The sequence below is a fragment of the Gadus macrocephalus genome, chromosome 3 (assembly GCF_031168955.1).
Source record: "Gadus macrocephalus chromosome 3, ASM3116895v1".
NCBI classification, from domain to species: Eukaryota; Metazoa; Chordata; class Actinopteri; order Gadiformes; family Gadidae; genus Gadus; species Gadus macrocephalus.
The window spans coordinates 13,871,061-13,884,872 of record NC_082384.1 but is presented as its reverse complement, the minus strand read 5'-3'; the positions used below and the strand labels follow the sequence as shown (position 1 = coordinate 13,884,872).

At 47.3% G+C, this 13,812-nt stretch overlaps 1 protein-coding gene across 1 annotated transcript in view; it reads left to right on the top strand.

Annotated features, from left to right (window-relative positions):
- Window positions 1-13,552, top strand: part of LOC132453739 (voltage-dependent T-type calcium channel subunit alpha-1I-like) — a 65,500-nt gene extending 51,948 nt beyond the window's left edge. Inside the window, 5 exon segments of the mRNA XM_060046684.1 lie at window positions 2,268-2,399; window positions 5,436-5,649; window positions 7,731-7,762; window positions 7,793-8,008; window positions 10,403-13,552. Coding sequence (XP_059902667.1) covers window positions 2,268-2,399; window positions 5,436-5,649; window positions 7,731-7,762; window positions 7,793-8,008; window positions 10,403-11,077 — 1,269 coding nt within the window. The 3' untranslated portion in view covers window positions 11,078-13,552.
- Window positions 13,553-13,812: the final 260 nt, after the last annotated feature.

Genomic DNA, 13,812 nt, shown 5'->3' with positions numbered 1-13,812 from the left:
CGGACACACGCACGCAAGCATGAACGCACGCACACACGTTTTGATATTCTAGTTCTTTTATTTTTCGAAAAGCAATTGTATTCTTCAAATTACAAATGTGCACATACTTAATGTAGCAGTTATAAACAATACAGCTTTATGCTGCAAAAAAAGGATAAGATAAGTTATACTGTCTTATAAAAATGAGTCAAATACAGTGCCTTTCAGTTGGACCGCCAACACCCCACGCTTACAATGCACTACCCAAACCTCTGTAAAATGTACAAATATAAAATTGTTGAAAACGTGGAATGGACCAAACCCTGATACTTTAAAGACCCCCTTCACTCAAATTTAAACCTCTTAAAAGTATTCCATATTGAATAAAGATTTGTTTTCCAACATTTTCTTTGAATTAACCAAATAGATTGCCTTAGCAGCATCTCTACAACCAAGCTAAGCCAATCAAAAGTGCATAAATACGTAATACATACGTAAATATGTACGACATAGATATGACTTGTATATTTTCCTTTCAATTAGCACAACTGATAAACAGACTGGATAGAAGTTTGTGTAATTCTAGTATGTTCTGTTTACCAAGATAGTGATTAACATGCGCTCATTTTCCTGATTATGAATAAGATTATGATGGATTTCAAGTGGTTTCTGTGAGTATCGCTTGGATGCGACACCCAATCATACGCTGGTCTTTGTAGTCTTTGACTATGGGATGGAAGGGGGGGGGGGGGGGCTGAATGTCTGCCAATGGCACATGACAGCTCACACACACACTGACACACGACAATACACGCTCACACACGAACACACACACACACACACACACACACACCACACACACACACACACGCACACACACACACACACACACACACACACACACACACACACACACACACACACACACACACACACACACACACACACACACACACACACACACACACACACACACACACAAACCAATCAGATTGCTGACTGAAAAAACATTGCATGTCATGGGATGGTAGGGTTACAGATTAAGGAGGGGTAGGAGACATGCGTGTTGATTACAATTCAGTCAGTGGAACATTCATATGACATGTGGAGCGGTGTGTGACTGTGTGTGTGCGTGTGTGTTTGTGTGTGTGTCCATTTCATTTCATGATATGTTTTCCATGTTTTGTATTTTATCTTTAACTTTTTATGTTACTAGGCTGCCATTTGTTTTCCTTTGTTTAAGTGTTTTAATGCTTTGGCAATGAAAGTGTGTAGTCAAAACGCTGGTAAAACTATTTTCTTGCACATTGCTTTGACTGCAACTTTAAGGTATTAATAAGGTAGCAATTAATAGGGAATACAGCATTTGAAAAGATTTGATCCTACATGAATATTAGCAAGCAATTCTTAATCCGTGATAAATAATAAATAAGATAATGAGACAATGGTTCATAATGCCTAAATGATGATTTAGAAACTATGTAACGTGTTAATTAGGGTTTATAGACGCTCAATAATGCTGCAATTTATGATTTGTTGAGTTTTAAACCATTAGTCTGTTGTGTGAGTTCATCCAAAGTGACCAATATGTCTGACTACATTATACTTGGGACTGATGCCATGGTGTTTGTGGCATCTCCAGCCTTTAAGTGTAATTTATAGATGCTTACTAAGGCATAGTATTTGGCCGGTTTGTTGGTAATTGTCGACATGTAAATCATCCATGATTTGTGTGCCACCCACCCCCTCTCGCCGTGTGGGCGTGAACCGAAACTGGGCAGATGGCGAGCCTTTGACATCCATTCTATTCCAAACCAGTGCTTCTCATAGCTGGATCTTGGTTTGTCCCACACCAGTGGGCACATTCAAACTGGCAGGGTAGGTTTGTCCATTTGTGCCCACAAACTAACTGTAACCCGCACGCAGTTAGAATTCTGGGCACAGAGAACGGCTGTGTTTGAGGCAGAGTTTGAGCCACCTTTCAATAAGCCGTGAGGATAAGTGTAGGAAAGGATGGTGTGTGTTTATCTGAGTGGAACATGGCCGAAGGATTCAAGAATCCAAATGTTATTCATGTATGATCATTGCTTAATAAATGAGGGATTCACTGTTATTATTATCTACTAGTTCTAAAGTGCTACCATCGCTCATAGGTTGAAAGGTGAACTGCATGCGAGCAGAATATTCCTTATTCAACCGGACAACTACACACATCACCTTAGTTGATGTGCGGTTAAGTCAGCGTTCATCGTCAGGATGACATCATGCTCCATGTGTTTGTTTGGCAGATCCGATTGGCCGAAGTGGAGCAGGCGTCTCTGATGTCAGAGCAGATGTCAGACAAGTCTTCCCTGGCGCTGCCTGATGACCTCAGCCTGGACGAACACAGCATGTACCAACTGCTGCTCCCAGATCCGCCGGTACACAATTACACACACACACACACACACACACACACACACACACACACACACACACACACACACACACACACACAAAAGCACCCATGGACACACACACCAGCTACTGGTCCCAGATAAGCAGGTACACACACACGCACAGATGCACACACACCAGCTACTGGTCCGAGATACACAGGTACGCGCACACACGTACAGACACACACCAGCTACTGGTCCTAGATACACAGGTAAACACTCATTCAGTCTAACAAATTCACACACACAGACTCACTCTTACACCAGCTACTGGTCTCCGGTACACACACACTTTTACACCAGCTACTGGTCTCCACACACACACACACACAGACACATACACACCTGTATTTTAATCCTGGAGCATGTCATTAATCACTATTTACACACTCTACCAGCTGATTAACACACCTGTCTCCCACCGAGCCAATATTGCTCCCTGTGGTGTAACACCCTGGGTTAGTGTGTGTGTGTGTGTGTGTGTGTGTGTGTGTGTGGGCGCACATGTGTGTATGAATGCAAGTGGCCATTAGCATTTGCTGGTAAGGGTCTCTGAATGTACATGTGTGCACAATGGGCTTAAATCTGCATGCATCTGTTTAATTTGAGTATGTGTGTGTGTGTTTGGCTGGGTGTGTCTGTTTTTTTTTTTTTTTATCTCTGTGTGTAAATCAAGTCCGTGCATTATTCATGAAAGGACGTTTATGTGTATTGTTTCGATTTGTTTGCTTATCCTTATCAGCGTCTTTACGTGCTTGCTCTGTCTATTTGCTTACATGTGCTCTCCCCTAATTCCCCCGCATTTACATGTTTATGGTTGTGTGTGTGTGTGTTTGTGTGTGTGTGTGTGTGTGTGTGTGTGTGTGTGTGTGTGTGTGTGTGTGTGTGTGTGTGTTTGTGAGAAAGAAAGAGAGAGAGCCTGTTTGTTAAGGTATGGGGGTTTTTGTGTGTGTTTTGTGTGTGCGTGTGTTTTTCTGTGTGTTTGTGTGTGAGTGTGTGTGTGTGTGTGTGTGTGTGTTTCTGTGTGTTTGTGCGTGTGTGTTTGTGCGTGTGTGTGTTTTTCTGTGTGTGTGTGTGTGTGTGTGTGTGTGTGTGTGTGTGTGTGTGTGTGTGTGTGTGTGTGTGTGTGTGTGTGTGTGTGTGTGTGTGTGTGTGTGTGTGCACTTGTCGTGTGTCTTCTCATCCGGATCATCTCTATTCCCCACACTTCTCTCACTCTTTCAATCTGGTCTGTTTCACCGCCACCAGTATTAGCATTGGAACCCCATGGGCCAATCAACATTTACCATCTTTTAATAGTGTTGCATCGTCAACAACGAATCGTGACATCCAGTTTTAAAATCTAAATTAATTACGCTGAAAAGACTTGCCCTTTAAACTGATCAAAACATGAAATTTGAAACATCAGCGAGAAGAGAAACTAGTTTTAGTCGGATACCATACTTTATATTTCCCCATTCCGGTGTAATGAATCTCAGTTACACTGTTTAGAAAGGTATTTTGTATTCCAGCACATTGTGACATTTATTTATATTGTCTACAATTCCCCAGGATTTTTATGACATTACACTTTTGTTAGTTCATCAAAGGCTTTGTGAGTAGTATCTAGTTACTGTCATTCATTTAGCAGATTTCTTTATCCACCTAGATGATGATGAGAGTGAATTCAGATACAGGTCAATAAAGGGCAGGAAGGGGGTTAGGGCGTCTCTGCTCATGGTTGCCTACAGGGTAGGCTGTGGACATTGGGGTTCAAACCCAGAACCATTCAGCTGTGAGTCGTATACACAGCACCACAGTATCCTTCCCCTTAGATTCCCCCCTATATCCATAGTTAAAGCCATGACATACATGCCCATGTATCGTTCCTTTCTCTTCCTCTCTTCAGAAGTTCATTAAGCAATCAATCATGAAGCCAGAAGGACGAGGAAGAGGCTCGGTTTATCTTAATCCGTGGCGTGCAGTGACATGTTGAGCCGCAAATTGAATCACATTTGCCTTTTCTCAGAGGAAGATCTGAATTAGTTTTTGTTATTCCGGGAGGAAAAGTGTGGTATTTTGTCTCTCGCTCTCTCTCCCACTCACTCCTTAACATATGCACTTCTCCTGGTGCTGTATCCACCTAGATACTCTCTTTATCTAGTGAACGCAGACTGACTTTGTTCAAATGTTCTTTGCCCTTTGGTCATTCTTATGCACTACTCAGAAGAAGCTGCTGTAGTCAGATGCGTATAAATTATCCAGCCGTCTGTTGGGTTGTTTTTACCCAGTAGATTTGCATTTCCATTACCTTGGGCAGTGCGGTAGCTAATCGGGTTTAAGCCAACCAGGTAACCGCTGAGCCACCACTCGGATGCTCGGATGAGGCAGGTGATGGGGGCTTTGCTAGCGCGCAGGACCACTATCTCGGGGGCACTCATGGTTGAATGGAAAACCCAGTGGACACTGTGGGAGCCATCTTCTCTCAAAGGTGTTTCCAGTCTGGAAACGACGCCCACTAATGCCGTGCTGCTGCTCTGTGAGGTTGCGGGGCTCTAAAAGACCTTCAAACCTCTGCGGCCATTATTGCTGTTGTACCCTGGGGGTGCTGGAACCCACAGTCCTGGGCCTTTATGCGCTGGATCTGTTTTCCCACGTTTATTTCTCTGTTGTGTGGTGGTAGATTCTTTTTCCCCCTGATCATAAAGTGATCAATCTAAAATAACCTCTCCCTCGCTCTTGCTCTCTTGCTCTCTCTTTCTCTCTCTCTCTCTCTCTCTCTCTCTCACTCTCACTCTCACTCTCGCTCTCGCTCTCGTTCTCGTCTCGCTCTCGCTCTCGTTCTCGTTCTCTCTCTCTCTCTCTCTCTCTCTCTCTCTCTCTCTCTCCTCTCTCTCTCCTCTCTTCTCTCTCTCTCTCTCTCTCTCTCTCTCTCTCTCTCTCTCCCCCTCTCTCTCTCTCTCTCTCTCGCTCTCTCTCTCTCTCTCTCTCTCTCTCTCTCTCTCTCTCTCTCTCTCTCTCCCTCTCTGTCACCACCAGCCCCAGAGGGGCGGTAGCTCCTGTCCCAGCCCAGAGGAGCAGCGCGAGGTGGGGTCCCGGGGAGGCTCTGACCCCGTCAGCCCGGACAGCAGTGGGGGGGAGGAGGGTCTCCGGTGGCGGCTGCAGGAAGGGCTCCTGCCCCGCTCCGCCCCTACCTCGCTGGGACGCTCAGGTGCAGCACGGCACGCCAACGCTGGCCTCACAGAAACTCAAGGTAGGAGAATCAGTCTGAGATTAAAAAAAAAAAAAAAAGGAAGAAAACCTAGAAAGAGTTTTTCTGTATGCAGCTATCGCTTAGGCTAGCACGTTTAGGTTCAAAGAGGAAAAGGGATGTCCAATAGATCGCCCTGACTGTTCCGGGACCACATGTCGAAACCTAGATACCATCGGCCCTATCTGGGCTCCCCTCCCTCAGGACAGACCCAGAGAGACACGACAGACACTACCAGGCCGCCTCCTCTTCGGATAAGCTGTTGGAACACAGATCAAGTCCACACACCAAGCCTGCCAAGCCGAAGTACACCCTAGATTTATGAGACTGCCGGCCTGGCAAGAATGTGTGCACTAAAGTACTGATTCATCGCCATGGGAACACTGCTCATATTGTATATGCAGTGATTCTGAGACAGAACCCCTGAGTCGTGGTCATATGGGAACTAATATCTGATACTTAGGGTTATTGCTAAAGTGATTCACTCTCCTTTTAAATCCCATTGTAACTTTTCAGAAATGTCTGTGTCGCTTAAACAGGAATAGAGTTCAGCCCAGGCAAAGTGACGTACTACCCAAAATGGTAAAATGGGACCCGGTGTGCGTTGACATTGTTATAAAACATGGCACACCACTACTGGTGGTGTGCCATGTTTTATAACAATGTCAACGTTTTTTAGACAGGGTTATTCATTTAACACAGCTTGGTTAAGAGCTGACATTTTTGGTTTACTTCAAAGGCTACTCGCCAGTTTTGGACGCAGACATTTAAAGACCTTAATTTTGCTTCTGTGACACAGCTGTGTGGTCTCGGCTGTTGACGAGCTGTTTCCATGTGTACCGTGTAGGGACGTTATCAAAGTGGTCCACCCAGATGTATGATTGGTCGATCAGACAGGTGGCACAGTCAACTGGGGTAGGCTGGTAGGTTGATCTATCCATTCGGCCATCCCATAATAAACCTGGTGGTATATGGGGGCCCTTCGTAAAGTTAATCAATCATTTTCAAAAAGCCGTTTGAGGGAATGGATTCTTAATCTGTGAAAAGGATATCCAACCCGTTGCCCGCGTTCTCTTTTGCGTCCTTTAATTTCAGAGCTGATAGAAGACCTTGAATGGCTGAACGTTGATTCAACCCAGGCTTTAAAAAGGACCCGTGGGTTCTCTAAGAACCTGCGAAACTCACGCCAGGCACACTGTAGTGGAACCATCTTTGGATTGCATTTACCTTTCATTCCACCGGAGCAGAACAGCCTTTCTTCCCATTAGCGAACCCTTCCGTTGCGTTTGCATATTTCCACACGGTCCGTATAATCCGAGCGTCGCATTAATAAAACCCCTTACGTCCGCACTCCTCATTATCCGTTATCGGCGTCCTTTCCGCTGCTGTTTGAGCGGCGTCGGTTGATTACGTCCCGACTTTGCTGCGACCTTGATCGGTATCGCGCTCACGTGAGGGAGGAGATCCACCTGAGCGGCCGGCGGCGGCAGCAGGGCGCGGAGATACGACCATCAACCGGTGTGGAGGTCGTCTCCACGCTGACTGACCTCCTGATCAATTACCTCCGTGATAGATGGGCGACGTCTGGTGGGGGGAGGGGGGTGGTAAGGGGGGGTGACGGATCCCTGTTTGACGTTGATGAATGACGCGTTATGGCGCACTCAGCACTTTGTCCCAAAGTAGCCCGACCTGCACCGCGTGGAACCTCCGGAGTGCTCTCCAAGTTGAAACTTCAGCTCCCCAAAGGGAGGGTGGGGGAGGGGGGGGGGAGGTCACCGCCTGCATTTTAAAAGGCTAGACACTGGCAAAGCAGTGGCTCCACCCACTGGTTTGCTAACCATGCAGGCCATACAGCTTCTAGCGACCACTGGCTGAACTCCAAAACGCGGACCTACACTACACGTCAATCCCTCTCTTCTCCAAATCCCCTTCCTGTCCGTCTCCGCTGTTCAAGGACAGCGCCCATGAAAACATCGGAACCTAAAGGGGAGACGTCCTCCTGTTTACTTCCTGTTTAACGGCCGGCATATGCCTGCATAAAGTGAATTCACGGGGTTTTGCTTGATCCACCTTGTGTGTTCCAGCGGGCGACCTGGGAGCAGGCGGTGCCAGAGGAGTCAGGGAGAAGGAGGAGGAGGAGGAGGAGGAGGAGGAGGAGGAGGAGGAGGAGGAGGAGGAGGGCTCAGCCTTGCCCGCCTTCCCCCTCCCGGCGGACTTCTTCCACCCGGCCCATGTGGCCCCGCACGGCAGCCCGCCGCCAGACGCCGACCCGAGCAGGATAGACCCGTCAAGGCTGGCCTCCCCCGCCTCCTGGGCCTCCCTCCGCTCCCCGGCCGTCCACAGCAGGGACCTCTGTTCCCAGGTGGGAGGACAGAGGGAGGGAGGGATGAAGGGAGGGAGGGATGAAGGGAGGGAGGGATGAAGGGAGGGAGGGATGGAGGGAGGGAGGGATGGAGGGATGAAGGGAGGGAGGGATGAAGGGAGGGAGGGATGAAGGGATGAAGGGATGGAGGGATGGAGGGAGGGATGGAGGGATGAAGGGAGGGAGGGATGGGGGGATGGAGGGATGAGGGGATGGCGCAGGGGTGCCCAATACGATGACCGGTCGATCGCAATGGAAATATATAGGAAATTTGCAACAAAAAGAAATACCGAAACGCAAAGGTAGTGGTAGATTGTGTGACATCGCCCCTCCCCCCCCGCCCCCCAAATCTTTTTTTTCAATTACATTTTTTCTGAATGTCACACGATCTTCCTGCACTGCCTTTGCGTTTCGGTAATTTTCTATTTATTTCTTTGATTCATCCCTATGGAATTTAACATTTCATTGACTGTTTTTAACTTTACTGCTTTACTCGAGTCAATCGCTACATTGACGTTCCATCCATTTAGGGAAGATGTTGAGGTTAATTTGCTCCCATCACAAATTTAGGGAGGGAGAGAGGGAGGGTTGGTTGAATGTAGGGAGGATGGGTTGATGTAGGGAGGGAGGGATGGATGGAAGTAAGGAGGGATGTAGGGAGGGAGGGAGGGAGGGAGGGAGGGAGGGAGGGAGGGATCGTTGGTTGATTGTTCATTTCTGTCGATAATTCCATTCCTGTTCCAAAACACTGAGGCATGTGTGTTACCTTTCTGTACTGGCTGATGTGAAAGCAGGTCAAAAGGTTTGTTTCCCTCAGGTGACAAGCCCCAGACCCCCTGAATACAGTAACTAGGTACACATTCACACCGGTTGAGCAGGTGTCCAACCGGTGGCTCTGGCCCTCGGAGGGCTTCAGCCCAGCCCTGGGGGCAAAATGCTAGAATAGGATGTTTAAAACAAAATGTTTAAAACAAGGCCTCAGAGTTGGCCTTCAAGAGAGAGAAAAGACAAACAGGTATATCGAAATGATTAAATATTGCTTGTTGCAATTCCGATTAGAACTTGGTTGAACTTTCATGCCACACTACAAAACTAATCCAAATATTTCTGAAGGCTGAGAAAGTGCTTGCTATTAACTTTGACTTGGACATTGTCCCTGTCAAAGAGAAGAAAAGTTAATACAGAACAATAGTTATGTTTCGAGGGTTTTGGAAGAGGAAACATGTATTCACTGAAATGAATGGAAACCCAGCCCAATGTGTATACAGCAAGAGCGGTTTAAAAAAGATTATTTCCAATGTACCCAGAGGGAAAGCTTGGTCAACTGACGGCTTGTTTTGTGTCCGGCCCCATTTGGTCTATTACGGTCCCCCCTACAACATTACAGCCCTGCATTAGACTGTGCCCAGTGTCGATCCGTGTTCATTTCAAATTCCTCTATCTGGTCAGTAAGCCACTCAGTGGATATATATATAGGATCCTCTTCTTCACAGAATTTTTTAGGAGTAAAACCCCCTCATAATCAGACAACTATAAGGAGAGTTATTGTGTAACACATATGATGATGAGTCACAACCATACCATTGATGTGTCCGAGAGTGCCAGAAGAAACCAAAACAAACACAGCAATCTCGGCTAATTTCCTGCCGCATTCAAGAAGACTCTTGACGTATTTGTTTGCGCCACACTCTCGTTTGACTTCTGAAACAAACACAAGCATACTTAAATAGCCCTTTTGTTCTGTTGGTTTTTCCTCGTTACCCTGGGAACGCGTTGTGCAAAGCCTTTTTTTCTTTTCCATTATTATTTTCTCTCTCTCTCTCTCCCTCTCTGTCTCTCTCTCTATGTCTCTCTTTCTGCGTGGGGTCCTCAGCTGGCAGATGAATGCTCTGTAGCACTGAGCTAATTGGCCCAGGCTGCTCTGGTCCACACCTCAGATATCCAGCTTACTTATCTGTTTAATCCGTTTTATCTCCTCATTCGATCTCTGTATGTTTATTTCTCCTGTTCAGTTACCCTCACACTCCTTTCAGAGGATTTTGTTTTGCCTTGGGGTTTTTTCTGCATTGTTTGACGAAAAACGTTTCCGTCGTGTTCATTGTTACGTGGCATCAAGGTTGGTCAGGATGAGGTTGAGCCTTGCTGTGACCCACTTAGCAAAGTCAACACTCATCTCCACACTTCGCTCTTACTTCACTTTCTCGTCTCCTTATTCCATTTCAGGGGTAGGCTTTCTGTTTGTATTCCCTCTTTTTCCGGTAGATCATATTTATTTTCTGTTTACAGCATAAAGGTTGACTACCGACTTTCTTGATCTTACTGTTGTATATCTCCTCCTCCTCCTCCTCCACCTCCTCCTCCTCCTCCTCCTCCTCCACCTCTTCGTCTCCACAGCACCCCTCCCACAGCGGCTCCTCCCTGGCTACAGCCAGCTCCAACGGCAGCCTGCAGACCACCCTGGAGGAGGGGCTGAGCTTCAGCGTCACCCTGACAGGACACCAGGGCCTCCAGCAGCCCCTGCTCTGCCCTTTGCCCCCCAGCCAGCCCCTCTCCTACACCCGTACACCCCCACCGCACACCGCCCAGGCCCAGGGCTCGGCCACGCTGCGGGGTCGCAGCACTGCGCTGACCCTCCAGGCCACCAGGGGGCACCAGAGGAGCCAGAGCAGCTGTGGGGGCAGCATCAGTCCAGGGGGCCTCCGCCAGGACTCCATGGATCCCTCGGACGAGGAGGCGGGCACGGGGTCTGGGCGTGGCGGTGCCGGCAGCCAGGCGTTCAACAGCGAGCACCTCTCAGATGTGCTGAGCAGCCTTTCGCTGACGTCGCTGCTCTCTCCGGTCTCTCTGGAGCCCCCTGTGGTGAAGAAGTGTAACAGCACCGGCTCCCTCAATCAGGCCAACCTGTCCACACGGAGCCAAGATGGCCGCCAGTGTTGCGGCATCGATGCCCATGGCTACTTGTCCAACCCCTGGGAACAGTACCGGGGAGAGCAAGATGGCGGATTTAGCATGGTGAACAGAGGCAGCGACAGCCAAATAGCGAACACAAGCCCCAGAAAAAACAGATGAAATACCTCTCTCCCTCTCTTTTCCTCTTCTTCCAACTCACTACTTTCTCCCTCCATTTGCTATTCTGGGATGGCGGATGGCTGGGCGAGAGACTATTAACTTGCTGTCCGTGAGGTCCTGCCAATGCTGACAAACTTCCTATTCCTGTTGCTCATCACGAACGGCGAGATGTCCGTGTGCTCTCTCGCTGACACCTCGCGTGGTTGCGCAAGGTCGGTTGGCTGCCGTGGTTTGAATGTCTCGTCTTTACCGCAGAAGACGGGATTAGCGGAGCGTTAGCGTAATGAAGACCCTAGCTCGGAGGATTGATTGCTGGAGACACTGGAAGAGAATTTAGCAGCACCGGTGTGGTGTTGGAGCTTAGCTAGCTAGCTAGATACAAAATGAATGTTTCTCTTTGAAACAGGGCTAGCATGACGCACCACTCAGTCTCACCCTCGCAAAAACACAACTTTGTTCAAAGGCAGTTGAATAATCATCTGGGGATCCTTTTTGAATAACAAATTAACTTTGTACAGATGTTTAGGGTTTTTGATTTGTTTTTTTGTAAGAACCGTCACCAACCGTAGCATCGACATCTAAATATTTTTTCTACCTGTTTAGCCGATTCCACAGGGGCGGGAAAGCCGCTGTTCCACTTGATGTGTTCTAACGTTGTGCTTGACAAGAGTGTTGGAGTTGTGTTGATGTAGTCATGACGATGTAGTCATGACAATGAGGAGAAGAAAAGGAGAGCAGGAGGGCAAAAAAAAGTAATGGCTAGTCTGAAAATAGCCGTAACGGGTGAGGAGGCAGGTGAGGGAGGGGGGGGGGGGTGGGGGGGTGGCGGGGTCAAAGAGCAGGATGGGTGAACCGCTGCTTCAAAGCAACCGGTGAGGGTGAAGGAGCAGAGCAATGCTACACCATCACTCCTTCGGCTCTGCCGGGAAAGGGCTAAAACAGGAACAGCTAACAGGTCTGCATGAGTGCCATGACCACAGTGTGACCCTGGCACGACCCCACCAATGAAAATACTTCAGTTAGTTTTTAGTCCACCTGGTTTCTGATGGAGATTATGTTGAGCACATCGTGGCAGTACCAGAGGTATCCCCATTCCTTAGGCAATGGAAGGAAATCATTTGAATGTGTACACCCGATATCTACTAGTGATGGAACTATTGACTATACATATATATATGATAAGAATACGAGGACTATACAGATACCTAAAAGAAGACAAATACAACCGTCAGAAAGACGAATGAAGACTGTTGTACTTGATGTGGGCCGTAGTGTAGAGAGAGAGAGAGAGAGAGAGACAGTATCGGAGAGGGACAGCTGATATACTGAATAAATAGTTGCTTAATCTACAAGCAGATAGTCTAATCAATGGGCAGCAACAGAAGTACGGCAGCCATCGAGGGCCAACTGTCATGTTTCACTCTGTGCACTGTTTCCTGCCTGTTTTACCAAGTTTTTAATGAAAGCACGACATACAAGAGATGGCGATTAATACTTTGACTGGAGGCAGTTATTTATAAATCCACTGGAGGTGGAACTCAGGTGAAGAGTAGCACACACTGAAATCAGTTTTACACAAATGCAGGAGAACACACACGCACGCGCACACCCACACATACACACACTCACTGCACAAGACCACCGCAACGAAGCGCAGTATGCTCCCACATTTTGATTTCATTAACCTTTGGAAGCAGATAGATGAAGGAGAGAGAGGGTGGGATGGGGGGGAGGGTCTCTTGCCCTCCTGTTTTATCATTTCGTCCTGCTTTGTCCTATCCTCAGCTCTCTGTTCGCATTGATTTAGAAAGGAGAGCTGGCATCGCCAAATGGCGGTTGACTTTCCCCCCTTATTTGAGATATGCAATATGGGTACGGTAGACTCACGGTGAGGTAGGCAATGTGGCTACGGAAGAGTATATTTATAAAGATGTATGTGATTTTAAATTCATCCCCGGGAGCTCTGAGGTCATTTCGAATGGTGATGTGGTGGAACGTCATGTGGCTCGAGGTGGTGGAATGTGTTAACCCTTCTTTCCCCCTCTTGCCGCCTTTTGATTTCCTCTTCAATGCATGTGTTTTCTCTCCTTGTTTGTTTTGTAAATGTCATTCTAGTACCATGCTAATAAAGCTAGCTAGCTTTTCACGAGCGACCCGCTCCTCCTCTCCTCCTCCTCGATCCTTGTTCTATTCTTCTCGCACCGATGATGAAGATGATGATGATGGTAGTGAATGTGAAGATGGTAGTGATGAAGATGATTAGATTCCATGTCCCAGCTCGGACGACAGAACATTATTTCCTTTATTTACAGAATTCCCAGCATATTTAGGAAACGGTGAGGACATTTTTCTGCACTGTTTTGGCTGCCTCAATGTCCTTGACTTATTTGAGCACATTTAGTAGGACCATGAAAAAGGATCTGTCAACTGGTCTTTGAGATCTAAGAGAATAAAGGAAAAATTATATATTCTCAATACGGTGTAATACAATGTGGTGTGTATGTGTGTGTGTGTGTATGTGTGTACAGGCAGACAAAAACACACACACACTAAAACACACATATTCACTAAAAACAGATACAAAGCGCTAGCAGAATAATAAGTGCAATTAGTGTCCCAAGAAGACTATCTTGTGTTACTTTACCTGCTACCCCTAAAACACACACACACACACACACACACACACACACACACACACACATGCATACACACACACACACACACACACACACGCT